The following is a 27625-nucleotide window of genomic DNA, read 5'->3' on the forward strand; positions in this document are numbered from 1 at the left end:
TATTCTTTTATGAGTCCTATTTACGTATGTGAATTTGATGGTTTGATGACAACCTAAATTCTCTCAACCGGATTTATTTAACTTTTCTGTGATGTTACGATTAATAAGGCTTGTTCAATTATTCAAGGCCCACTTGTTTAGATTATCTTCATGGTACGGTTGAGGCCATGATTTGTATTGTAGCTTCATTGTGAATCACATGGAACCCGATAGCAATCTTAACCTTATATATTATAAAAAACTTTCACGTAATGATTATATTTAAGCTAAAGTGGTAATGATCGTGGTGGTTCCGAAACTTTTCTTCATTATTCCATATGGTTCGTTAACCTAGTTTTATTCAGGGAGAGGAGGAGGGTTGAGTTCTAAGCTCAAATTAATTTGTGGATACTAGTTTGCACACTTAATAACGCTCGTTTAATTATTCACGGCCCACTTGTTTAGGTTATTCTGATTTTCATTAATTCGAATTCTTCTTAAACTTTTTCGTTCACTTGCATTGCATGTGAATTTTTTTTTTTTTTTTGGGCATACGATAAAGATTTCGGATGAAGACAAACTATGCTAAAAATCAGGTAATTACTGAAAATCAGTTTAAATTCAAAAGTAAAATCTAGAGGAATCCGGTTGTTATCCACAGCAGATAAAGTATAAAGTTAGTCTAAAACTAATTTTCCAATTCGAAACTCGTCAATATCCTTTTAAATTTCGCAAAATCACATTAAAAAAATTTCGAAACAATATGGAGGTTTCGCTCCAAAGAGTCGCCCAAAAGAAAAGGAAAAAAAAAAAAAAAAAAAAAACCTCCTCCAAAGTTCACAACCCACTAAATTTTGATATTTTATTGTTGCGAAAATTTTCTAAATTCAAATACCATTTTCTCAGCACAAGGAAATCCACTTTTTTGGTCTTTGGAGGTTGTTTGATCCGGTCTCAGTTATTGCGCCAAGGACCAAGTCTCCAGCGATAGATGACCGGAGCTTAGGGCAACCATTTAAGGAGAGTCCCTTGTCCTTGTCAAAACTAGAAAGCTCTCTCGAAAGTGCTCATGGTCGCATTAACACTCGATCAATCACAGCCGTTGGATTGCACGACTCTCATTTCGAGCCCGACCCAATAATTTTCATGAATTGAGCGCACATGGAACGATTCATCAATGCATCCACGGTTCACACCCAAAATCAAAGATCGGACGTGTAGACACTCGATTTAATCACAACAATCGGGTCACATAGATGACTCTCATGTAGAGCGCACATTCATTGATTAGCCGATGCATCCTTAGTCAAGCTGTAATGTCCGCATTAATCTAATTAAGGTGTGGATTTACACTAAATCCTCTAATCACCACCATGCCATCCCAAGGAGGGTTTTGCCATCTCTCTCTCAAGCCCTAATGTCAAAAATGGTCTTCAATTTTCATTCAACATGTAACGTGATCTCTATCAATTTATTTAATGTGATTTCTGGACTTTTAATACATGTTTAATGTGATTTTTCAGACTATATCAAAATATTGAAAGTAGTATTAATTCAAGATTATATAATTCAAGATTATATATCTTGAATAAATTAAAATTTTAACAATCAAATTAAATAAATTAAAAAAGAGCGTAATCGCACCTGAAGCCAAATTTCTCCTCTTGTAAACGCCCCGTGGACTTGTCAGGTCGCACTAATTAGACCAGACACGGAGAATTAAGCCCTGCCACCGCAATAATGACGCCCTACGAAGGCGACGGACGAGAATGTTGGCGGCGCGTGAGGGCACGCGATCCTCGATGCGAGCGCGCCACGCCATGTGCCGAGACCTGAACCTCCAGATGGTGATGGCGGTGGGTCCCTCCCTCCCTCCCTCCCTCTCCCCCCGCCTTAAAAGATTATATGATGGCTGCTGAAGATCTCGTCTTGTTCCCAAGTTTTCTCCTCTCTCTCTCTCTCTCTCTCTCTGTCTCTGTGCAAGCGAGTAGTCGCGAGAGTCCAGCTTCCACACTGTCCCCCCTCCACTCCCACTTTTCGTGCGCACAGGCCACCCCCACAGCTCTTGTCTCTCCATTTTTGTCACCACGAAGCTCCGATGGGTGAAAGCAATGATCGAACGAGCGGATTTGAAGCCTTTTTTGCAGTTTATGGTGATGGCGATTTGTGGCCCGTTCTTTCTGTAAATGGCAAGTAGCTGAGTGGTTCCTTCTTCTCCTCTCACGGGATTTTTTTTTGGAAACTATCTGCTCGAACTGCAGCTTCCGCCATTACCAAACCTCTTCTCTCTCTCTCTCTCTCTCTCTCTCTCTCCTGTAAAGCGGCTCCTTTTCTTGGTCCTTTAAAATAAAGAGAAAAAGGGCTTCGCTCCAGTGGCCCTCTCTTTCTCCCTCTGTGTTCTTTTTTTTAATCCGAACGTTGCTGACAAACGGAGTGGCTTTTCTCCGTTCCTTTCTTCTGGGCAATTTTTCCTCTCCCTCTCGCCTCTCTGGGACTCGCGGGAGAAGATACGGATATGGGAAGAGGGCTCTTCCTGTTCTTGCTCGTCTTCTGCACTTCAGTTCTTATGGAGCTCTCCACTGCTCAGATGCCAGGTTCTCTCTCTCTCTCCGCCACTGTTGAATCTCCCGATTGCAAAGCCAAAGAATCTTTAAATTAAGACTTGCCTTCATATTTTATAGTAATTTGTGATTTTTGTATGACTTACTCCTATGAGTTTTCAGAAGTTCTCCGGATGATGATTCTTACCCTTAGTTTTTGTTCTTCTAAAAGGCTCCTTCTTTTGGTTGCTTATTTCAGTTGTTAGAATTACCTGTCACTGTTTGCTTCGACGTGCTAATTGTGCGGTTGCTCTGTTGAGGTTGAGCATTCCTCCACGCATCTGCACGAGCAATCTTGTGTCTGCGGGTCGTTTCCGTGTTTAATTTCGATGCGTTTCTTCGTCCTCTGCTTGTACCGAAGAAATTGCACAACGAATCGCTCCCGTGTAAACGAAAATGCATGGTCTTCCTGTCTCGTTAAAAATTCTATTTAGCATCTATGTGAAAGTTCATAGCACAATCTGTTATAGACAGATGAAGGTGTTTTTATTTTGATGTTTTGAGTGAGTGAATTGAAGAATCAAAGACATATCAAGATTGGTACCTCATTGCCCCTGGTCAATTTGCTGGTAATTTGTATGGCCTGTGATTGTTGTTTTTCTAATATATGGACATTAAGAGCGTCATAACCTTTATCCTACCCCTGTTAATTTCATGACATATTTCAGGTAAAGAAACGTTAAAAATTCTTTGAGACATGCATTCAGAATCTGTAACTGGTGACAAGATTGCTGCTTTTTTGCAGTCCTTTGTTGATGAGATACAGATTTCCCGCATCTGCTTCACGATTTGCTGATACACATCACTTTTTCGGGTTGGCCAACTGATATGCATGATTTCATTCGGCAGGTTTTGTTAGCTTGGATTGTGGAGGATCTCAGAGTTTCACTGATGAGATTGGGCTTGAATGGACTCCGGATGACCATTTCACCTTTGGAGAAAGAACTAACGTTTCTCTCACGAATGAGACAAGAACACAATATACGACATTGAGATACTTCCCAGCCGATGACAGAAAGTACTGTTACACTTTAAACGTGACCACTAGGACAAGATACTTAATAAGGGCGACATTCTTGTATGGGGACTTTGACAGCAATAACGTCTACCCAAACTTTGAGATCTCCTTGGGACCTACTTTTTGGTCCACAATTGTCATTTCTGATGCCAGTACTATAGAAGTGCGAGAGCTCATATTTCTGGCCTCAGATCCTACCATAAGTGTGTGCTTATCTAATGCTACCACGGGCAACCCATTCATATCTACCCTTGAGCTTCGTCAGTTCAATGGTTCGATGTACTTTACTGGCTTTGAAAACCAGTTCTATCTCAGTACCTCTGCCCGGATTAATTTTGGTGCAGAAAGTGAAGAGCCAGTCAGGTAGATCTAGAACATTGTGGATGTATTTCTTCTGGCTTTTATTTCTCGGCTGTTTGACTAGTTTCTCACCAACCTTGTATTGTATGATTCCAGTTTTAAAAGAGTCTAGACTATGAATAAGTTGTTTGTCCTTATTGCTCACATGCGGTTCTTCTTTGGTAGGTATCCAGATGATCCATTCGATAGAATATGGGAGTCTGACTCTGTAAAGAGAGCAAACTACCTTGTCGATGTGGCCTCTGGCACCAAAAAGGTTTCAACCCAATTGCCAATTGATGTTAACCGTGACGAGAGGCCACCTCAAAAAGTTATGCAGACTGCTGTGGTCGGAACAAATGGATCGCTCACTTACCGCTTGAACTTGGATGGGTTTCCTGGTAATGGTTGGGCATATTCCTACTTTGCAGAAATTGAAGATTTGGCTCCCGAAGACACAAGGAAATTCAGGCTGGTGCTCCCAGGCGCGCCTGATATCAGCAAAGCTGTTGTCAATATAATGGAAAATGCTCAAGGCAAATATCGCCTGTATGAGCCAGGATTTGAGAACCTAACCCTCCCATTTGTACTGTCCTTTAGGTTTGGGCGGACAATAGATTCTTCAAAGGGTCCACTATTGAATGCCATGGAGATAAACAAGTATGTGAAGAAAATCGATGGTTCTCCAGATGGTGGGTCCCTTGATCAATTTCCATTGAGTTTGTTACCGTTTGCAAGATTGTTGCTAATGCAATGATCATATTATGATTTATCACACTTGGTGTGGGCTTGTAGAGCCCTGTTTCTGGCACATCTAAATTATTATGCTAAATCCACCCTTTGTCAGCATGATATATGTAGTTTTATTGATTTAACTTAAGGTTTTTCCATGAGCTGCAGGAGGAGTTATTGCTAGCATAATTTCACCCTATACCTCAGCTGCTTGGGCACAGGAAGGTGGAGACCCGTGCCTGCCAGTTCCATGGACATGGGTGCACTGCAGCTCAGATTCACCTCCACTGATAACTGCAGTGTATATGTCTACTTCTTGTGATGTGCTTGTGTGAACACATTTTCTTATTCTAGGAGCATGTCAACGCTGTATGAACGACCAAGTTTTGAAGTTATAAATTGTATTTCTGCAGCAAATTGTCTGGTCAGAATTTGACCGGAAACATTCCTTCAGACATTACAAAATTGAGCAGCTTGGTTGAGCTGTAAGTTTATGTAGAAATTCCCTTTTCACTCGATAGTAGTTGATTTCTTTTCGATGTCTATGCTCGAACTTTTCATGCCAAATGTTGAAGTATGCCTTGGCCTATTTTCTGAAGGTGGCTCGATGGGAATGCACTCACTGGTTCAATACCCGATCTTTCTTCATGCGTGAACCTGGAGATCATGTAAGCTCCATGGATTGTCCTCTTTGAATGGACTTAGATAATTTAATGCTGATGAATCTCTTTTGTGATAGTCATCTTGAGAACAACCAATTGACTGGTGAGCTGCCTTCTTCTCTCGCGACTCTGCCAAAGTTGAAGGAACTGTAAGCATTCTTAAACTTACATGAGGATTTCTCATTTACCATGGCGACAATTCAAAGAACTAGTGTATCGTCTTTCTGAATTTCACATGTGGATCTGACCGATATGTGATTCTCAGGCCTCGAATGAAGTATTGATATAATTTTTGATTAGTGAACAGTTTTCTGCTATGACTTTTGTGCTGTGTCTGAGTAAAAACCTTATGCACATGCTAAATTTGATGGCTGTAGGTACCTCCAGAATAACAAGTTATCAGGCACAGTGCCATCTGGTCTTCTCAACAAAAAATTGAATCTGAAGTGGGTACAGCCTCTGATAAGTCTTACTGCGATGCTGAATGCTCCTGCAATCATGCACACATCACACTTTATCTCATTACATTTAACTTAAATCGAGTTATTCCGTGTATGTTGGCCTAATTGCAAAGGGCCAACAAAAGCAAGGGAAACTTTTTATTTTTGTTGGCATGATGCAGTAGATAATGCCAAAATTATGGCTGTTGGCCAGACCACACAACACACTGTTACTTTGTCATAAAAATTATCCAGTATTTACTGTTGGCCTCATTAATTTGACTGAAAGGTTTCTCAGACGTGGGTAACAGATGTTTTGGAGCTCAGATCCTTATCTAGCTAAAAGTATTATGTGTCATTCTGTAGCATTGTGTCGGGGTTAGCCTTTTGATCTGTGGAGATCCTTCATTCTGTCACCTGCTTTCATTTTGTAGTTACCAGATTAACTTTTGATCAGTTGATTATGGCAAAGCAAACGGCTTGTTCTCTTGCTAAGCTTTTGGTGGTACTATGCCTTCTAATTGCTTCAATCTATGATTGAAGCTGCCACAATCTTTTGCAGAACAATATAATCATCTTTATATAATTTATACGTCTCTCATAGTGAAAGGATGTCTCTTAGAGATCCATATTTTAGGATTTTTATTTTCATACCCAGATTTTTAGGCGCAGTTTGTGTTTTGGCGCCAGATGTGGGATTACAGCACTACAGATAGCTTCTACTGCCAAATTATCTCGATGCTTTTTCACATTTTCTTGAAATCTTTCTTTTAACCCTGTAGATATTTATATCTGGACTTGGTTCATCATTCTTTACTGAGTTTTTACTTTTCCGTACTTTTTACTGCACCTGTATCCTTGTCAATTATTTACCAGTAGCTTCTTAACACTGTTCTCAACAGTTACACTGGAAATATGAATCTTCATGAAGGAGGGAAAAGTGGAAGCCAGACTAAGATTATCATTGGTTCATCAGTCGGAGCTGCTGTTCTCCTGGTAGCCACAATTGCCTCCTGTCTCTTCATACGGAAAGGAAAGAGAAATTCTAAGCATGGTATGAGTTTGGAGCAATCAAGAGAATGACGTATCCATCTTGTTGTGTTGACCTCTCTATTCTGCAATATTCTTATTTTTTCGTGAAATCTTTGCTAGATGACAATGTGCAAATATTGCCGACGCAGCGGCTAGTTTCTTCCTTGAGTAATGCTCCTACAGAAGCTGCTCATTGCTTTATGCTATCAGAAATTGAAGAAGCTACAAACAGATTTGAGAGAAAAATTGGTTCTGGAGGATTTGGAGTTGTCTTTTATGGGAGACTGATAGATGGAAGAGAAATTGCAGTCAAGGTTCTGACTAGTGATTCCTATCAAGGAAAGCGAGAGTTCTCAAATGAGGTAATTGTACCAAATTTTGAACCCTTTATGTTTAGGGATGCTTAGTAGTCTCTGCCGGGATCTGCCACATGAATTTGTCACGAGTTAATGTGCTTTTCTTTACCCACAAGGAGTAAGCACATGCTACTACTGGGATCTTCTTGACTAAACTCAAATCCCTAGGGGAGTGAGTAATGAAATAACTCCTTGCCTGTTTAATGGGAATTCAGTATATTTACCTTTTCTTGTCCTTAAATTTTAGTAGCTGCAAAGTCTTTTGTGTTGATGTTTCTGAAGCATTTTTCTTTGAATTACTATCTGAATATCATCCAACCCTTTGTCACTTAGATTAATTTTCATGAAACTAGTACTCTGCACTGACAAAATTGTCATTAGCATCAGTTATCAGCTACATCGTCTAACTAATGCTGTATGTGATCTAGGTGACTCTTCTTTCAAGAATACATCACAGGAATTTGGTACAATTCCTTGGATATTGCCAAGAAGACGGGAAAAACATGCTGGTTTACGAGTTCATGCATAATGGAACCCTTAAAGAGCACCTATATGGTAAGCTCATACGCTTTCGTCATGCCGTGAGCCTCTGTTATCACGTGTCTATATTAATTCTATATATATGTATCTCTAAGGTCCATTGACTCATGAGTGGAATTTTAATTGGATCAAACGCCTTGAGATTGCTGAAGATGCTGCAAGAGGTCGGTAGTCCTCTATAAACTGGTTTAATTCCCCATAGAAGTCATTTTAGCTACCAAAGTTGGTAATCTTATTCATTGTGTTCAGGGATCGAGTACCTTCACACTGGATGTGTTCCAGCCATCATACATAGAGATTTGAAAAGTAGCAACATTCTTGTGGACAGCAACTTGAGAGCAAAAGTTTCAGATTTTGGTCTCTCAAAATCTCAAGTTGATGGAGTCTCCCATGTCTCAAGTGTGGTTCGAGGAACTGTTGGGTATCTGGACCCCGAGTAAGGCATCTTTTTGGTCACGCCTTCTGTTTTTCAATGGATATATAGTTTTTTGAAGTTGAAGCAAGTTAATATGGTGTCATTATGTCTTCATGCATTTTTATCTTTGAATTGGGAATACATCACCTTGGGCATGTTTTGAAAAATCTGACTAGGCAAGCTTTGCACTTATTCATGAATGTGTCTCGGCCTCCTCACTTTCCCTTCTTTGATAATTATAAGATCTGTTGAGAAGCATATTCCATGAAATTGCATTCTTTGTGCTAGCTCTACGCTCCACATGTGAAGACTTTGTGTTTGTGTCTTGCCTTATCATTCTTCTGGGCTCAATGCTCCTACTCTCACCCCAACGAGGAGATGCAGTTGTCTCCACTTTGTACCTTAAGGCCATTAGAAAATGATGTTCATTGGCAAATTGCATTCGCAACTTATCTAACACCACTCACCAATGCAACTTCCAAGCCCATATGAGTTTGACTCATACTCACTTATGAAGCTGCTATGTCATTGAAGGAAACCTTATTCTGTTAGTGTGGATTGTTCCAGAGGGAAAATGGTAGCAAACTAATTGATGCAATCGTATACTATGTAAATGCATTGGCTGCTAAGCAGCCCCTTGTGCTAGAACTTCAGGCATACAATGTTAACTGGACTTTGATTTTTAGAATCAGACACTTTGTATGTGTACTTTTATAAGCATATGCATGAGTTGGTACTCTTCCCTAATTTTGTTGATGCTTTTGCATGTACATTATATAGTTTAATGATATAAGTGACTAGTTGGTTGTAAAATTATGTGGGTTTACAGCCAATAGTTCTAAAAGCTTAAACTAATCGATAGAGGGAGCCCACATGCATATAAGGCCCATTGATATACCATGGACAAGTAACGTGGGATATTTTAATGTGGAATTGACAAGGGGAGGGCCCCACACATGGCATAAACTGAGGTGAAATTTGGCTCTACTATAATGTTAAGTCCAACATAAAATGCTTAAGTTGTTAGAAGAGAGCATGGTTTAATATTTTTGTACTCTTAACACTCTCCCTTACATGGTGGTTGGACTTTGACCTAAGACTTAAGCATGAAAATATATAATCGGGGAGGTAAATGGCGGCTACAAAAATTTGAATTCAGGACCTCTCATTCTAGTACTATGTAAAGCTTGAACTATGAGAAAATGGCATAATTTAATTTAATGGTTCTCTTCTTATCTTTGTGGGAATTTGACAGGTATTACATCTCCCAGCAATTGACAGATAAGAGTGATGTCTATAGTTTCGGCGTCATTCTTCTTGAATTGATATCAGGTCGAGAAGCAATTTCTAACGAAAGCTTCGGTGTGAACTGTCGCAACATAGTCCAGTGGGTAAGTCCAGTGTAATAAGTACTATGAAACCTTCATTTTTAATTTCAAAGCAAAATCCGGCACGTGTATGTTCCTTCACATGTTGTACTCTCTAATTATAGGCGAGACTACACATAGAGAGTGGGGACATCCAAGGCATCATCGATCCGAACCTACGTGAGGACTATGACATCCAGTCGATGTGGAAGATAGCGGAGAAGGCTCTGATGTGCGTCCAGCCCCACGGGCACATGAGGCCATCGATCTCGGAGGTTCTCAAGGAGATCCAAGACGCATTGTTGATCGAGAGAGAAGCCTTGGCGGCACGAGAGGGCCTGTCGGATCTGTCGAGGAACTCGTTCCACTCGTCTGTCAACATGGATGCCTTTGATATTCCTGGGACTGAGAACTACGTAGCGATCGACGAGTCTATTGCGCAGCCAACTGCTCGGTAGAGCTTCATCTTCTCTTTCTTTTAATCCCTTGTGATGTTTCCTCTTCATTCTTGGGAGCGGCTGGTGATTGTATTCCTTGTTGTCTGGGGTTAAGGTTGAAGTATCTGGTGATCATGATTAGAATTGCCTGCCTAGTTGATCTACCCCGGTGAACCGTGGTGAGATCTCTTTCTGTCGGTTGGCTATATCAAGATATGTGCTAGCTAGCCCAGTTGATACGCTTGGTTATATAAAGATAAGGGTTTAGCCCAGAACATTTAAGTGGGAATTGTTTTCTATCACTCTTACTCGACGCCATGGTTCGAGTAATTATATCTGTGCATTCTCTTGATTCCAATGCTGAAAGCAAAATCCTGGTGGAATGATGAACTGCCACACCTGATTGGAGTTGGGATTATTCGGGTATTCATAGAGTCTTGCTGATAAAAAGGGGAAAAAATGATTATTGTGTCAGATGGACTCCCAGGTTTTAAAAATGATGTTAATATGTAATGACTCATGTAATAAATTTATAATTCATTAAGTGATATGATATATTCTTTGTGGGTTGGCTTTCTGACGGATGCTTTTGTCTTGTCATTTAGTAAACCAATTTCATAAACAAGTCCTACCGTCCCTAGCATTTTGCTTTTGCTACGTGTTGGGTCCTAATGAGCAATGCTGGAGATACAAAAATTGCTCTGCTAGATTGATTTACTAAGTGGTGGCGCAAGTCTCTAAGTGGATATTAAATTTAGTGGGCGTTGAAGCATTTAAATATTAAATTTTATGCTCATCTAGGGCCTAAGGTAATGACCTCAGGTGGCATGATCCTGTTGACCCCAAAGTCGAGGTCGTGTGACCCCAGTAAGGGCCGCCCGTGCAACCTCAGTGAGGGGTGCCTAAGGTCGCATGAGGTGGAAATAGCGAGGGTAAACATTAAATTTCGAGAGTTTATCAAGAGGGAAGTCGGAAGAAAAAAACTGAATAGTATTTCATAAATGCTTGAAGCCCAAAGCTTGGTAGAACTTGTATTGAGCTAAGGGTCTTTAGAGAACTTTGAAAATGCAATCGCATGTCTCCAAAACTAGCCAAAAAAATTGTCAAACGCCAGTGGCATATGGTCGGGGGCCTTCAGAGCCCAAAACCTAATTATAAAGTACAACCAAATGCATTTTTTGTTGAATCGTAAAGAGGGTGAAATGAATAAAGAAGGAAAAGAGGACGAAAACCCTTTTTAATGTTATGTTGGGAAGAAAAGCAAAAGAGGAAAGAGAAGAAAGTGAGGGAAAAGAAATTGGGCATGGAGAGAATACTTTGGCCTTCTGTTCTTGGAGATAAAAAATATTGGTGGATGAAATATGGAGAGTTTTCAAAAGGAGAAAGGTAAAATAGGGTTTTAGGACCTTTTTAATATCCTAAGATGTAAATTTTGAAAATTATGCTCCCCATGTTTTTGTCCTAGTCATGCTTCCCATCCTTTAAATTTCTCTCTCTCTCTCCATCTTCAATTTACTCCCTCAAAAGGCATTTGGCAAGATCAAAGAAGTCGGAACTTTTTCTATAAAAATATCTTTAAACTAGACATAAAACATGAAAAGCAATAAATTCCAGCGATATCAAATGGGGATAATATGTTTCGACCAAAAAAAAAAAAAAAAAGAAATGGGGATAATACAATCATACTTAAGATGTAAATGTATAAGAGGCATTGAATCCTCAAAGAACATAATTTACCAAGAAAGTTTGGTATAGTCATCACTTTTACTTCTCATATTTAAAGGATTTCAATTTTAAAAAAAAATAAAATGCAATGATAGTTTCCTATCAACGAAATCGATCTAAATGAGTAAACTTACTCAATTGAATCCCCAAGTGGAGTTCGTAAACATTCGCAGTATAAATGGTTGGATTACTCGATTTTCAAAGCATTTGTTGCACGTGTTAGAACAAAACTCAGTGACTAAATGTTTCACAAAGATCATCTCTCTAGTTATATAAAAACCCAAAGGCATCAATTAAGAGAAATCCTTCTGACAAAATCCGACCAATAATTAATGAGTTTATCGGTAACCTTAGAAAATGCGAAAAACGGTGTGAATATTATATGAATCGCATGCTTCGGATGAAACAGATCAACCAATGATGTGGCGAGAACAAGGGGACAGAATATACTCGACGTAGTCCAAGTCCATCCCTCTTCCACTCGAGCAGTTCTTCCCTACACCTCGGCCTACGCGTTTAACTCCATCTCAGCCTTAGATGAAGCGGGTCGGAAGCGGGGCCCACATGATCTAACGATTAAAATCCAGTGGGCTCACGTGCAAGAACTCCGTCTCTCTCTGTCGTCATCCTCTCCTGCTCCTCTCCTTCTTCGTCGTCCAGTCATCGTCCTCTCGTCGTCATCGTCGAAATCGTCGTCATTGTCGCATCGCTCTCTCTCTCTCTCTCCCCTCGTCCTGCTCTTTTTCTGAGCAGAGCCGAGCAAGGAGAAAGCAGGGCTGCCGTCGTCTTGCCTCCCTATCTCTCTCTGTCTCTCTGTCTCTCTAGAGAGAGCGTTACGCATTGTGCCAGGCTCGAAGCAACAGGCGGCGACGGCTTCATCTTCTACACTGCACGACTCTGCCCCTCTGTTTTCCCGTCCTCTTCTTTCAGCTGGGGGTTTAAAGGTGCTGTCTTGACGCGCGAGACGAGGTACGATATGGCGATTGATCTCTCTCTCTCTCTCTCTCTCTCTCTCTCTCTCTTTTTCTGGGCTCTTGGCTCGATTGTTTAATCTGATTTCAGTGTTGAAATCTTGTAGATTGATGAATTTGATGGAGGGGACCGGAAGGCATCGTTGGACATGACTGAGGATGAAATGGTGTGGATGGATATACCGGACGAGATAAATTCATGTCCATGTTTTTGCTGACTTGTATTTTGGTTTGGACCTCTAATTCAAATAAACGCGTGTGCATTTTCAACGCGATGCGCGAAATCAGCGCCTGCTGAGTGATTCTCACTTGTCGTCCGGCAGAGAGAAGCAGGAATCGCATGACTGCAAGTTCTGAACTTGAAACAGAATACTGCAGAGATAAAGGAGGACGGGAATAGTCATCTTTTGCCATACATGGATTGTGTTAGTAATGTGGGTGAGTGTATGACAGCCGCACCCATTTTGCATTATGATGATTTTAGGGATGGAACGCGGAGGTATGAAAGATCGGCAGAATCAGGTCGAGAGATCAGTATATTGGATCTTGTCTGGTGCAAAATAAGGGCCCTTATTGGTGGCCAGGGAAGCTAATTGGTTGCTCTGCCGGAGTGACAAAGGATTATTTTGTGGTGGCATGTTTTGGGGATCAGGAACGTGCTCCTGATCGAGTTTCGCTGATAAAGCCATTGTGGGAACATTTCCCACTGATGGAGAAGCAAAGCGGCTTGGACAAGCTCCGTCATGCAGTGGACTGTGCTCTCGGCGAACTCTCTAGGTGGGTGGAATACGTGCTGACTTGCCGGTGTGTGCCCAGGGAAGTGCAAACCAGGTTCGGAGCTCAGGGTGAAGTTAATCTGCTTTGGTGAAAAATTCAAGTCAACAGGGCACTGAAGATAGTGTCCTGAGTACGGCTTCTTTTACACCTCGAGAACTTGTCAAGTATATAAAAAAAATGGGGTGTCTCGCCTTGTGATGGACCTAGCAGACTCCTGCTTTCCGTGGCAAAGAGTCAACTGTTGGCCTTCTCCCGATGGAAGGCGTTTTCTCGGCTACCTGAATTCATATCGTTCAGTGGGAAGTTGGAGAACGAGACCGATATGACTCCATTAGGAGATTGTTATCAGAACCCTATAGAGATTCATGGCTCTAATCCAGAGTTTTGGGGCTGTCATGGGATGCCTGTGGTGAAGACAGGATGTTGCATAAGCAACTTGAGTGAGCGTAAGAACAGTTTCCAAGACGGAGTGCATCCTGGAAACAAGAGAAAGACCTGCCTTGCCTTGTGCACTGAGAACTGTCTGTGTACTTCAACCGAAGAAGTTGGGTCCGTCAAAAGATCTCGTGTGGGCTCCTCTTTGTTTGGCAAAACTGCTGGTTCTAATGAATCAGTATCACCATGTACAGGTGCTCTGACGAAGATTAGCACGGACCAATCTGTGCACATGTTCGAGCAAAATCACATGGGAATGCTTGAGGTCCAGAGGAAAACAGAATGTCACATAAACAACTCAAATGAGCTTAAGCACATCCCGTTTAATGTGGTGCGTCCTGGAAGAAAGAGAGAGCTTCCCAGCCCCGTCAGCGAAGAATTGTCAGCATATCTCGACAGATGAAGTTGGGACAGATAAAGGAGCTTGTGGGAACTAGTTTGGCAAAGCCGCTGGTCTGAATGAATCCGTATCAGCATGTACAGGTGCTCCAACCACAATTAGCGTGGACCAATCCATGCAGTCAAAGCAAAATCATAGAGCAATGCGCAGAATCCATAAGGTTGCAAGTGAATCGAATGAGTCACTTTCATTGGAGGAGCATCTTAAATAAAGTCCCTCAGGTAGGAGCAACATTAACGCCCATCCTGGTCTCATTCCTCATGATTCCTGGAGTAGAAAACACCTCCTTGGATATGCCTCTCCTAATCAGAAGCTGTTGCGGCTGTCTTTTTGCCGCCAATTCCATGAGACAGAGTAGATTTCCGACTTGCGCAGTGAGATACTTCTCGGAATTCAGAAATTCGGTTGTTCCGGATCATCTCCCATTGAAGTCGTGTGGAGAGTCTGCACAAGAAGCATCTATTGTTAAAACTCGAGTACTTTCACAAACTTTAGTGTCGCAGAACCTTTGGATCTCAAGTGCTTCAAGGATTCTGTCAGGACCAGCACAATAATTAGTAGCATTCCGGAACCGCGACTGCCGCTTGAAAATTGGAATGCGGGGGATTCTCTGCTTGAAACCCCTCGCGAGAGGCCTGTTCCTTCCGTGGTACCTAAAATGGATATGAAATCCCTGACCATATGCTCAATATTGTAAGAGAGGGACAGATAACGACAGGAGTGACCCTAAACAAAAGTGATGATCAATGCTAGAACTAGCAATGTTCAAGACTGGTGATTGCACCATGATGGTGGATATTTTTACTTTTGCCGATTGATGCGTCTCCTTTAAAAAGTAGAAAATTACTCATTAGAAAGCAATATCTTTTAACTAATTCATGACATTGATATAATGGGTAAGTGAGCATACATCGTTAGGACTTGGGTTACCTTAATTTAGGTAAAGAAAAGGTAAATAAAGGAGAACAGGAACTTTTTACGATTCAATGTCAAAAGGCAGAAAAAGAAAAAGAGACGTGTGACTTATGTGCTCGAATGGTGGGCCAGGTAAACGCTCGTTATCCTTAAAGACTTTTCTCCCATCTTGGAATCATCTCCCTACGCCTACATTTGGGTGGTCAGAATAAAATTCATAATATGATAAAATTTATCCTATCTTACATTTGATACTTGTTCAAAATAGGATAAAGTCGGCCAAATAATATAAGTAGGATAAAATTATTCCATAGGAGAGGTAAGATAAAAGTAGATAAAATTTATAATATTTAAAATAGGAAATTTTTTTTTTGCTCAAATAAAAAACTTATTAAATTAACAAATTTAAATTATATTTTAATATAAATAATATTTAAATTCTAATATAATAAATTCAAAATAACAATTTATATTTAATTTATTCTTAATTTTATTTACATATTTGAATTTAATTTTATCTTATAAAATAAATTCAATATATAAAATTCATATATTTGTTACATATTTTAGGTGTTTTAGTATTTTAAGTATATTAGTACAATTTTCTATTTATTTTTTTAAATATTAGAGAATGATGGAAGGGAAAGAAAGAAATAAAGAAGAAATTACTTTAAAAAGAAAGGAAAATAAAATAAAAACAAAGTAAACAAAAGTGTCGCAATATACTTTTAACATCTCTATTTGTAAAATTTGTGATTCATTTATATCGATATGTCATTTACACCAATCAATATATGTAATATGATGTGACTATATCCAACTTTATTAATACAATTACCAAACAGTTGATGGGATATAACAAAATCTTCTAGATTTCATATCCTTCTAGTCCACTCCTATCTTGTTTAGAAATCCTGAAGACCAGTCGTAACCCAAGGGGGCAAACCCTTCTTATCTAGAATCATCTTCTGGCTTTGAGTGTGGCATTTGGATTGGCTCCTATCTTTTGTTTGGCAAAGAATGCATAATGGGATTCGGACAAAACAGGGACCAATCTCATCAGCTACTGAAATATTAAAGATGCATTATCAATTACTCATTTGGTAAGCTCATCACCACTTTCCCACTGGATACAAGCGAAGAAACCTGAACAAACTCAACCCTCATCTTTATAGACTAACCAAGATTTATTGAGATTAAGATAGACTAGTTTGAGACGTACGATATTGATGTGAAATGGTAAATGGCTAGTTGCTTTCTTTTCTTCTGTAATTTTCGGAAGAAAAAACTACTATACTACTGGTAATCTTACTTATGAATTCCTTCAAAAATTAAAAGATGAAGGATAACCATTCAAAGTTTCAAAAAATTAAGAAAACATCATAAAATAACATGTGTGTTTTTTGAAAGATTTTATGCATATTGCATAAATTAAAAGTTAAAACATATGAGCGGCAAATTTTACAAAGAGATAAAAGATAAAATGTAGTAATCATCCTAAATCATAAAAACTAGTTGTGCAAACGGAATGCATATGGACCTGTGAAGTCTTGCTTAAATAAAAAGAAATTCAAAGGGAGAAACAAAAAATGGGCAAATTGGGCCCTGTTTGTTTGTTTGTTTGTTTGTTTTTTTTTTTTTTTTTTTTTTTTTTTTTTTTTTCTGGTCATGAACATAATTTCTGTTTTTTTTTTTTTTGGGGAACAAAAAAAACGCTTTTTGTTTGCGTTTTTGTTTCATATCTATTTTTTTGTTTAGGAATAAATTTGGAACATAAACAAAAAACAAGACCTGGAACACTTCCGAGAAACAATTTTTCTTTCTTCTATTTTTTTTCTTCTCTTTATTTTCTTCTTCTTTTTTCTTTGGCCGGTAGTCGGCTTCGACCATAGCCGACGACTGGTCGTCGAGGGCCGGCGACGCCATTGAGGGCCGGCGACCTCGCCGGAGCATCGCCAGCCCCTGGCGAGGCTCAACCTCATCGAATCTGGTCAAGCTCACCCAGCCAAGGCGAGGCCGTCAACTATGGGCGAGGCCGGCGACCGCCAAAAGGAAGAAAAAATAAAAAATAAAAAGGAAAAATAAAATAATAATATTAAAAAACTAAAAAAAAAAAAAAAATTATACAAGTTTACAAAACGTGTTTTTGTTCTTTTTCTATTCTAGGAACAAATTTACCAAACGCGTTCTTCTATTCAAAAATCGTTCCTCAAAATAAAAATAGTTTTTTCTATTTCGCTTGGAATAATTTTTGAATAAAACGTTACCAAACGCACCATTGGCAGGTTGGTATTTAAAATTTCCATTTCAATCATCACCTAATGTTTCTTCATCTACGAAGCAAATGTTTGTATAATCTAATAGATTAAATCTATAATAAAAATCAGTGTGGAGAACGGCTAACGAATAATGCGTTAATGACTAGAATATCAAGAAAGTAAAAAAAAAAAAAAATCAAAGAAGAGTGTCGCAATATCATAAAAAATAAACGGTAAATTGAAAAGGCAAATAAAAAAGATATAAAATCTAGAAATAAAAATAGCCCCCACACAGGTGACACAAATTTGTATTTGATAGTTGGTGTGACTATAGGTTTCATACAAACTATAAATTGATCCCATCGAAAAGGTCTTAAATAAAAAGTAAATTAAATTAAATAAGAGCGTTGCATCGAGCTACACGATAGTCAAAAGTAAATTTTTTCTAATGTATGAGTTAATGTCAAAAGTGGAAACCCTGACTTCTAATCCGGTTTATTCAAGCAACCGATCCCCGTGTGTTTTATACCCTCGCTTTTGAGGTAAACGGTTTGACTGGGAAGTCAACCATCTTGTCCTCGTCTACTTCAACACAAGTCCCGATCACCAGTGGGGAGAATTTCCTGATAATGGGAGCCCACGGTGGACACGTGGTGCAATTAAATTTGCTTTCGTATTTGCCGCGTTGGACGTGCTCAATATTTTCCCACCAAAAAAGATTAAACGATGGCTGACGAAGATCTCGTCTTGTTCCTAAGTTTCCTCCTCTCTCCGTCAGCGAGTCGTCGCCAAAGTCCAGCTTCCACACACTGTCGCCTCCAGTCCCACTTTCCGCGTGCACAGGCCACCGCCACAGCTCCGTCTCTCCATTTTTATCAGGACGAAGCTCGACAGGTGAAAGCAATGATGGAACGAGCGGATTTGAAGCCTTTCTTACGGTTTATGGTGATGGCGATTTGTGGCCCGTTCTTTCTGTAAATGACAAGTAGCTGAGTAGTTCCTCTTTCTCCTCTCACGGGATTATTTTTAGGTACTCTCGGCTGGAACTGCAGCTTCCGCCATTACCGAACCTCCCCCTCTCTCTCTCTCTCTCTCTGTCCTGTAAAGCGACTCCTTTGCTTGATCCTTCAAAATATATAGAAAAAGGGCTTCGCTCCATTGGCCCTCTCTTTCTCCCTCTGTGTTCTTTTTTTAGTCCGAACGTTGCTGACACACGGACTGGCTTTTCTCCGTTTCTTTCTTCTGGGCAATATTTCCTTTCCCTCTCCCTCTCTCTCTCTGTGGGACTCGCGGAGAAGACACGGATATGGGCAGAGGGCTCTTCCTGTTCTTGCTCGTCTTCTACACTTCGGTTCTCATGGAGCCCTCCACTGCTCAGATGCCAGGTTCTCTCTCTCTCTCCGCCCCTGTTGAATCTCCTGATTGCCTTTACTTTGGTGAAAGCCAAAGAATCTTGAAATTAAGACGTGACGTGCCTTCATTATTTTATATTAATTTGGTATGACTGAGTAGTTTTGAGAAGTTCTTTGGGTGACGATTCTTACCCTTAGTTTTCGTTCTTCTGAAGGCTCCTCCTTTTGCTTGCTTATTTCTGTTGTAAGAATCACCTGTCACTGTTTGCTTCAACGTGCTAATTATGCGGTTGCTCTGTTGAGGTTGAGCATTCCTCCGTGCATCTGCACGCGCAATCTTGTGACTGCCGGTCGTTTCTGTGTTTAATTTCGATGCGTTTCTTCGTCCTCTGCTTGTACCGAAGAAATTGTAGAACGAATCGTTCCTGTGTAAACGAAAATGCGTCCTGTCTCGTTAAAAATTCTATTTAGCATCTATATGGAAGTTCATAGCACATTCTGTTATGGACAGATGAAGGTATTCTTTTTCATTTCGATGTTTCGAGTGAGTGAATTGAAGAATTAACAACCTTCTTCACTGTGTATCAAGATTGTTACCTCGTTGCCCCTCTTAAATTTGCTGGTAATTTGTATAGCCTGTGATTGTTATTTTTCTGATATATCAACATTAAGAACATTGCAACCTTAAACCTACTTCTGTTAATTTCATAACATATTTCTGGTAAAGAACCGTTAACTTCTTTGAGACATGCATTCAGAATCTGTAACTGGAGACAAGATTGCTGCTTTTTTGAAGTCCCTTATTGATGAGACACAAATTTCACGCATCTGCTTCACGATTTGCTGGTACACATCACTTTTTTGGGTTGGCCAACTGATATGCATGATTTCATTCGGCAGGTTTTGTTAGCTTGGATTGTGGAGGATCTCAGAGTTTCACTGACGAAATTGGGCTTAAGTGGACTCCGGATGACCATTTCACCTTTGGAGAAAGAACTAACGTTTCTCTCACGAATGAGACAAGAACACAATATACGACATTGAGATACTTCCCAGCCGATGACAGAAAGTACTGTTACACTTTAAACGTGACCACTAGGACAAGATACTTAATAAGGGCGACATTCTTGTATGGGGACTTTGACAGCAATAACGTCTACCCAAACTTTGAGATCTCCTTGGGACCTACTTTTTGGTCCACAATTGTCATTTCTGATGCCAGTACTATAGAAGTGCGAGAGCTCATATTTCTGGCCTCAGATCCTACCATAAGTGTGTGCTTATCTAATGCTACCACGGGCAACCCATTCATATCAACCCTTGAGCTTCGTCAGTTCACTGGTTCGATGTACTTCACTGGCTTTGAAAACCAGTTTTATCTCAGTACCTCTGCCCGGATTAATTTTGGTGCAGAAAGTGAAGAGCCAGTCAGGTAGATCTAGAACATTGTGGATGTATTTCTTCTGGCTTTTATTTCTCGGCTGTTTGACTAGTTTCTCACCAACCTTGTATTGTATGATTCCAGTTTTAAAAGAGTCTAGACTATGAATAAGTTGTTTGTCCTTATTGCTCACATGCGGTTCTTCTTTGGTAGGTATCCAGATGATCCATTCGATAGAATATGGGAGTCTGACTCTGTAAAGAGAGCAAACTACCTTATCGATGTGGCCGCTGGCACCAAAAAGGTCTCAACCCAATTGCCAATTGATGTTAACCGTGACGAGAGGCCACCTCAAAAAGTTATGCAGACTGCTGTAGTCGGAACAAATGGATCGCTCACTTACCGCTTGAACTTGGATGGGTTTCCTGGTAACGGTTGGGCATATTCCTACTTTGCAGAAATTGAAGATTTGGCTCCCGATGACACAAGGAAATTCAGGCTGATGCTCCCAGGCGCACCTGATATCAGCAAAGCTGTTGTCAATATAATGAAAAATGCTCAAGGCAGATATCGCCTGTATGAGCCAGGATTTGAGAACCTAACCCTCCCATTTATACTGTCCTTTAGGTTTGGGCGGACAATAGATTCTTCAAAGGGTCCACTATTGAATGCCATGGAGATAAACAAGTATGTCAAGAAAATCGACGGTTCTCCAGATGGTGGGTCCCTTGATGAATTTCCATTGAGTGTGTTACCGTTTGCAAGATTGTTGCTAATGCGATGATCATATTATGATTTATCACACTTGCTGTGAGCTTGTAGAGCCCTGTTTCTGGCACATCTAATTTATTATGCTAAATCCGCCCTTTGTCAGCATGATATATGTAGTTTTATTTATTTAACTTAAGGTTTTTCCATGAGCTGCAGGAGGAGTTATTGCTAGCATAATTTCACCCTATACCTCAGCAGCTTGGGCACAGGAAGGTGGAGACCCGTGCCTGCCAGTTCCATGGACATGGGTGCGCTGCAGCTCAGATTCACCTCCACTGATAACTGCAGTGTAAATGTCTACTTCTTGTGATGTGCTTGTGTGAACACATTTCCTTATTCTAGGAGCATGTCAATGCTGTATGAACGACCGGGTTTTGAAGTTATAAATTGTATTTCCGCAGCAAATTGTCTGGTCAGAATTTGACCGGAAACATTCTTTCAGACATTACAAAATTGAGCGGCTTGGTTGAGCTGTAAGTTTATGTAGAAATTCCCTTTTCACTCGATAGTAGTTGATTTCTTTCCGATGTCTATACTTGAACTTTTCATGCCAAATGTTGAAGTATGCCTTGGCCTATTTTCTGAAGGAGGCTGGATGGGGATGCACTCACTGGTTCAATACCCGATCTTTCTTCATGCGTGAACCTGGAGATCATGTAAGCTCCATGGATTGTCCTCTTTGAATGGACTTAGATAATTTAATCCTGATGAATTTCTTTTGTGATAGTCATCTCGAGAACAACCAATTGACTGGTGAGCTGCCTTCTTCTCTCGCGACTCTGCCAAAGTTGAAGGAACTGTAAGTGTTCTTAAACTTACATGAGGATTTCTCATTTGCCATGGTGACAATTCAAAGAACTAGCGTGTCATCTTTCTGAATTTCACATGTGGATCTGACTGATATGTGATTCTCGGGCCTTGAATGAAGTATTGATATAATTGTTGATTAGTGAACAATTTTCTGTGATGACTTTTGTGCTGTGTCTGAGTAAAAACCTTATGCACATGCTAAATTTGATGGTTGTAGGTACGTCCAGAATAACAAGTTATCAGGCACAATGCCATCTGGTCTTCTCAACAAAAATTTGAATCTGAAGTGGGTACAGCCTCTGATAAGTCTTACTGCGATGCTGAATGCTCCTGCAATCATGCACACATCACACTTTATCTCATTACAATTAACTTCAATCAAGTTATTCCGTGTATGTTGGTCTAATTGGAAAGGGCCAACAAAAGAAGGGAAATTTTTTTATTTTTGTTGGCATGATGCAGTAGATAACACAAAAATTATGGCTGTTGGCGAGACCACACAACACACTGTTACTTTGTCATAAAAATTATCCAGTATTTACTGTTGGCCTTATTAATTTGACTGGAAGGTTTCTCAGACGTGGATAACAGACATTTTGGAGCTCAGATCCTTATCTAGCCAAAAGTTTTATGTGTCATTCTTTAGCGGTTGTCGGGGTTAGCCTTTTGATCTGGAGAGATCCTTCATTCTGAAAGGTTTCTCAGACGTGGATAACAGACATTTTGGAGCTCAGATCCTTATCTAGCCAAAAGTTTTATGTGTCATTCTTTAGCGGTTGTTGGGGTTAGCCTTTTGATCTGTAGAGATCCTTCATTCTGTCACCTTATTTTGTTTTGTAGTTACCAGATTAACTTTTGATCAGTTGATTATGGCAAAGCAAACGGCTTGTTCTCTTGCTAAGTTTTTGGTGGTACCATGCCTTCTAATTGCTTCAATCTATGGTTGAAGCTGCCACAACTTTTGCAGAACAACATAATCATCATTGTATAATTTATACTTCTCTCATAGTGAAAGGATGTCCTTTAGAGATCCATATTTTAGGAGTTCCATTTTCATACCTGGAATTTTAGGCGCAGTTTGTGTTTTGGCGCCAGATGTGGTATTACAGCACGACAGATAGCTTCTACTGGCAAATTATCTCAATGCTTTCTCACATTTTCTCGAACTCTTTCTTTTAACCACTAAAGATATTTATATCTGGACTTGGTTCATCATTCTTTCAAACTGAGTTTTTACTTTTCCATAATTTTTGCCGCACCTGTATCCTTGTCCAATTATTTATCAGTAGCTTCTTAACGCTGATGTCAACAGTTACACTGGAAATATGATTCTTCATGAAGGAGGGAAAAGAGGAAGCCAGACTAAGATTATCATTGGTTCATCAGTCGGAGCTGCTGTTCTCCTGGTAGCGACAATTGCCTCCTGTCTCTTCATATGGAAAGGAAAGAGGAATTCTAAGCATGGTATGAGTTTGTAGCAATCAAGAGAATGACGTATCCATCTTGTTTTGTTGACCTCTCTATTCTGCAATATTCTTATTTTTTCGTGTAATCTTTGCAAGCTGACAACGTGCAAGTATTGCCGACGGAGCGGCTAGTTTCTTCCTTGAGTAATGCTCCTACAGGAGCTGCTCATTGCTTTATGCTATCAGAAATTGAAGAAGCCACAAACAAATTTGAGAAAAAAATTGGTTCTGGGGGATTTGGAGATGTCTTTTATGGGAAACTGAAAGATGGAAGAGAAATTGCAGTCAAGGTTCTGACTAATGATTCCTATCAAGGAAAGCGAGAGTTCTTAAATGAGGTAATTGTACCAAATTTGGAACCCTTTATGTTTAGGGATGCTTAGCTTCTGTAGTCTCTGCTGGGATCTGCCACATGAATTTGTCACGAATTAATGTCCTTTTCTTTACCTACGAGGGGTAAGCACATGCTACTACTGGGATCTTCTTGACTAAACTCAAATCCCGAGGGGAGTGAATAATGAAATAACTCCTTGCCCATTTAACGGGAATTCCGTGTGCTACTATTGGTATCTCTTGACTAAACTCAAATCTCTAGGGCAGTGAATAATGAAATAACTCCTTGCCCATTTAACGGGAATTCAGTATATTTACCCTTTTTTTGTCCTAAAATTTTATTGCTATATAGTCTTTCGTGTTGATGTTTCTGAAGCATTTTCTTTGAATTACTATCTGAATATCATCCAACCTTTTGTCACTTAGATTAATTTTCATGAAACTAGTACTCTGCACTGACAAAATTGTCATTAGCATCAATTATCAGCTACATCGTCTAACTAATGCTGTAAGTGATCTAGGTGACTCTTCTTTCAAGAATACATCACAGGAATTTGGTAGAATTCCTTGGATATTGCCAAGAAGACGGGAGAAACATGCTGGTTTACGAGTTCATGCATAATGGAACTCTTAAAGAGCACCTCATGCATAATGGAACTCTTAAAGAGCACCTATATGGTAAGCCCATACGCTTTCGTCATGCCGTGAGCCTGTTATCACCTGTCTTTAGTAATTCCGTATATCTATCCCTAAGGTCCATTGACTCGTGAGTGGAATTTTAATTGGATCAAACGCCTTGAGATTGCCGAAGATGCTGCAAGAGGTCGGTAGTCCTCTATAAACTGGTTTACTTCCCTGAAGAAGTCATTTTACCTACCGAAGTTGGTAATCTTATTCATTGTGTTCAGGGATCGAGTACCTTCACACTGGATGTGTTCCAGCCATCATACATAGAGATTTGAAAGGTAGCAACATTCTTCTGGACAGCAACTTGAGAGCAAAAGTTTCAGATTTTGGTCTCTCAAAATCTCAAGTTGATGGAGTCTCCCATGTCTCAAGTGCGATTCGAGGAACTGTTGGGTATCTGGACCCCGAGTAAGGCATCTTTTTGGTCGCGCCTTCTGTTTTTCAACTAATATATAGTTTTTTGAAGTTGAAGCAAGTTAATATGGTGTCATTATGTCTTGATGCATTTTTTATCTTTAAATTGGGAAAACATCACCTCGGGCATGTTTTGAAAAATTTGACTAGGCAAGCTTTGCACTTATTCATGAATGTGTCTCGGGTGTCTCGGCCTTCTCACTTTCCCTTCTGAGTGTTGACAAAAGCCTTCCTGCTTCTTCGATAATTGTAGGATCCCTCAAGAAGCATATTCCATGAAATTGCATTCTTTATGCTGGCTCTAGGCTACCCATGCGAAGACTTATGTTTGTGTCTCGCCTTATCATTCTTCTTGGCTCAATGCCCCTACTCTCACCGCAACGAGGAGATGCAGTTGTCTCCACTTTGTACCTTAAGGCCATTAGAAAATGATGTTCATTGGAAATTGCATTCGCAACTTATCTGTCACCACTCACTAATGCAACTTCCAAGCCCATATGCCTTTGATTCATACTCACTTACGAAGCTGCTATCCCATTGAAGGAAACCTTATTCCGTTAGTGTTGATACCTCCAGAGGGAAAATGGTAGCAAACTAATTGATGCAATCATATACTATGTAAATGCATTGGCTGCTAAGCAACCTCTTGTGTATAGCTATTAAATGGGTGGGTCGGGTCGGGTTATTAATGGTCCGACCCAAATTGACCCATTAACCCATTTATGATCCATTTATGTTTAATGTAAATTTTACGACCCATACCCAACCCGACCCATACCCAACTCATATTAATAAAATATTTTCATATTTAACCAAATTTAGAAAAACTTATTTCTATGTTTCTTTTTTAAGATTATATTACTAAGATACTTACAAGCTTATTTCTTTTATATATATATATATATATATATATATATATATATATAATTATTTTTTTTTTAAAAATAGTATTGCTAAAATAGTTTTATACAATACAAATTTAATGGACAATTTTGCCGGCGGCCGGCCACAAGCGAGCCTTGAGCTCACTCGGCTCGCCAATGCCGGCAAGCTCGAGGCTTGCCAAATCCGGTAAGCTCGAGCTCGCCCCTCGTCGGATCTCGGCGAGGCTCGAGTCTCGCTGAATGTCGACGAGGCCTCCGCGTCACTAGATCTGGCAAGCTCGAGGCTCGCCCCTCGCCGAATTTGGCGAGGCTTGAGCGTCGCCCGATGCCAATGAGTTCGAGTCTCGCCGGGCGTCGGCGAGGCCTCCGCCTTGCCAAATTTGGCGAACTCGAGGCTCGCCTAGTTGGTCACCGGCCACCCTGGAGGAAAAAGAAAGAAAAAGAAAAAGAAAAGAAAAGAAAAATAAAAAAATAATTATAATTTTACCACCTCTAGTAGGGTAGACTAGATTGTGGGTTATCTTTAATGGGTTGGTAAATGGGTCTTAAATGGGTACAGAGTAAACCCATTTAAGACCCATATATTTTAGTCATTTTATTTTTAAAACCCATCATGGGTGCCTTGGGAAATAAAGCCTGACCCATTAACGATCCATTTAAGCAAACATGGATCCATAAATGGGTTGTGTACCCATTTTAACACCTCTACTCTTGTGCTAGAATTTCATGCTAGAATTTCAGGCATACAAATGTTAACTGGACTTTGATTTTCAGGATCAAAAGCATATGCATGAGTTGACACTTTTCCCCAATTTTATTGATGTTTTTGCATGTACATTATATACTTTAATGATATAAGTGACTAGTTGGTTGTAGAATTATATGGGTTCACAGTAAGCTTAAATTAATTTATAGAGGGAGCCCACATGCATATACGGCCCATTGATATACCATTGATAAGTAATGTGGGATATTTTAACACCCCATCTCTTGACAAGGGAAGGCCACACACGTGACTTAAACTGAGGTGAAATTTGGCTCTGATACCACATAAAGTCCAAGCTAAAAAGCTTAAGTTGTTAGAAGTGAGCATGGTTTAATATTTATAGTACTGTTAACACACTCCCTTACACGGTGGTTGGACTTTGACCTAAGACTTAAGCATGAAAATATATAATCGGGGAGGTAAATGGGGACTAAAAAAATTTGAATTCAGGACCTCTCATTCTAATACTGTGTAAAGCTTAAACTATGAGAAAATGGCGTGATTTGATTTAATGGTTCTCTTCTTATCTTTGTGGGAATTTGACAGGTATTGCATCTCCCAGGAATCGACAGATAAGAGTGATGTCTATAGTTTTGGCATCATTCTTCTTGAATTGATATCAGGTCGAGAAGCAATTTCCAACGAAAGCTTTGGCATGAACTATTGCCACATAGTCCAGTGGGTAAGTCCAGGGTAATAAGTACTATGAAATCTGTTCATTGATGTTCTTGCAAACTCTTCAAAACCCTCATTCTTAATTTCGAAGCGAAATCTGGCACGCGTACGTTCCTTTACACGTTGTACTCTAATTATAGGCGAGACCACACATAGAGAGCGGGGACATCCAAGGCATCATCGATCCGAAGCTACATGAGGACTATGACATCCAATCGATGTGGAAGATAGCGGAGAAGGCTCTGATGTGCGTCCAGCCTAACAGGCACATGAGGCCATCGATCTGGGAGGTCCTCAAGGAGATCCAAGACGCATTGTTGATCGAGAGAGAAGCCTTGGCAGCGCGAGAGGGCCTGTCGTATCTGTAGAGGAACTCGTTCCACTTGTTTGTCAACATGGATGCCTTTGATATTCCTGGGACTGAGAACCACGTAGCGATCGACGAGTCTATTGCGCAGCCAACTGCTCGGTAGAGCTTCATCTTCTCTTTCTTTTAATCCCTTGTAATATTTCTTGTTCATGTAAGAGTTTTCCTAATGTGGACTAAATTAATTGATATTATAATTTACTGTTTTTATGGTTACTGTAAAACAGGGTTGGTCTAAGGTGAGATAGAAAGTTTCTTAATTAGTCTAATATGGGACTAGCTAGTGTGGGCCGAGTTAAGTCTGGCCCGTAATGAGGGGGT

General features: G+C 40.0%; 2 protein-coding genes across 2 annotated transcripts; both read left to right on the plus strand.

Moving 5' to 3' along the window:
• The first annotated feature begins 1908 nt into the window (after positions 1 to 1908).
• LOC104426534 (probable LRR receptor-like serine/threonine-protein kinase At1g67720) lies at positions 1909 to 10275 on the plus strand. Its single transcript, XM_010039625.3, has 15 exons — positions 1909 to 2573; positions 3429 to 3960; positions 4123 to 4628; positions 4837 to 4969; positions 5082 to 5153; positions 5268 to 5336; positions 5408 to 5479; positions 5708 to 5776; positions 6673 to 6824; positions 6923 to 7164; positions 7587 to 7713; positions 7794 to 7862; positions 7948 to 8134; positions 9369 to 9504; positions 9606 to 10275. The coding sequence occupies exons 1-15, from the start codon at positions 2495 to 2497 to the stop codon at positions 9936 to 9938; spliced, it is 2778 nt and encodes a 925-aa protein (XP_010037927.2). The 5' UTR covers positions 1909 to 2494; the 3' UTR covers positions 9939 to 10275.
• A 7839-nt stretch (positions 10276 to 18114) lies between these two features.
• Positions 18115 to 27507, plus strand: LOC104426532 (probable LRR receptor-like serine/threonine-protein kinase At1g67720). The gene is made up of 15 exons (XM_039305448.1): positions 18115 to 18783; positions 19651 to 20182; positions 20345 to 20850; positions 21059 to 21191; positions 21304 to 21375; positions 21490 to 21558; positions 21630 to 21701; positions 21930 to 21998; positions 23025 to 23176; positions 23275 to 23516; positions 24033 to 24189; positions 24266 to 24334; positions 24420 to 24606; positions 26809 to 26944; positions 27078 to 27507. Exons 1-15 carry the CDS (start codon positions 18705 to 18707, stop codon positions 27303 to 27305), a joined length of 2703 nt encoding a protein of 900 aa, XP_039161382.1. The 5' UTR covers positions 18115 to 18704; the 3' UTR covers positions 27306 to 27507.
• Positions 27508 to 27625: the final 118 nt, after the last annotated feature.

Source organism: Eucalyptus grandis, chromosome 11 (genome assembly GCF_016545825.1).
Source record: "Eucalyptus grandis isolate ANBG69807.140 chromosome 11, ASM1654582v1, whole genome shotgun sequence".
Classification (NCBI taxonomy): domain Eukaryota; kingdom Viridiplantae; phylum Streptophyta; class Magnoliopsida; order Myrtales; family Myrtaceae; genus Eucalyptus; species Eucalyptus grandis.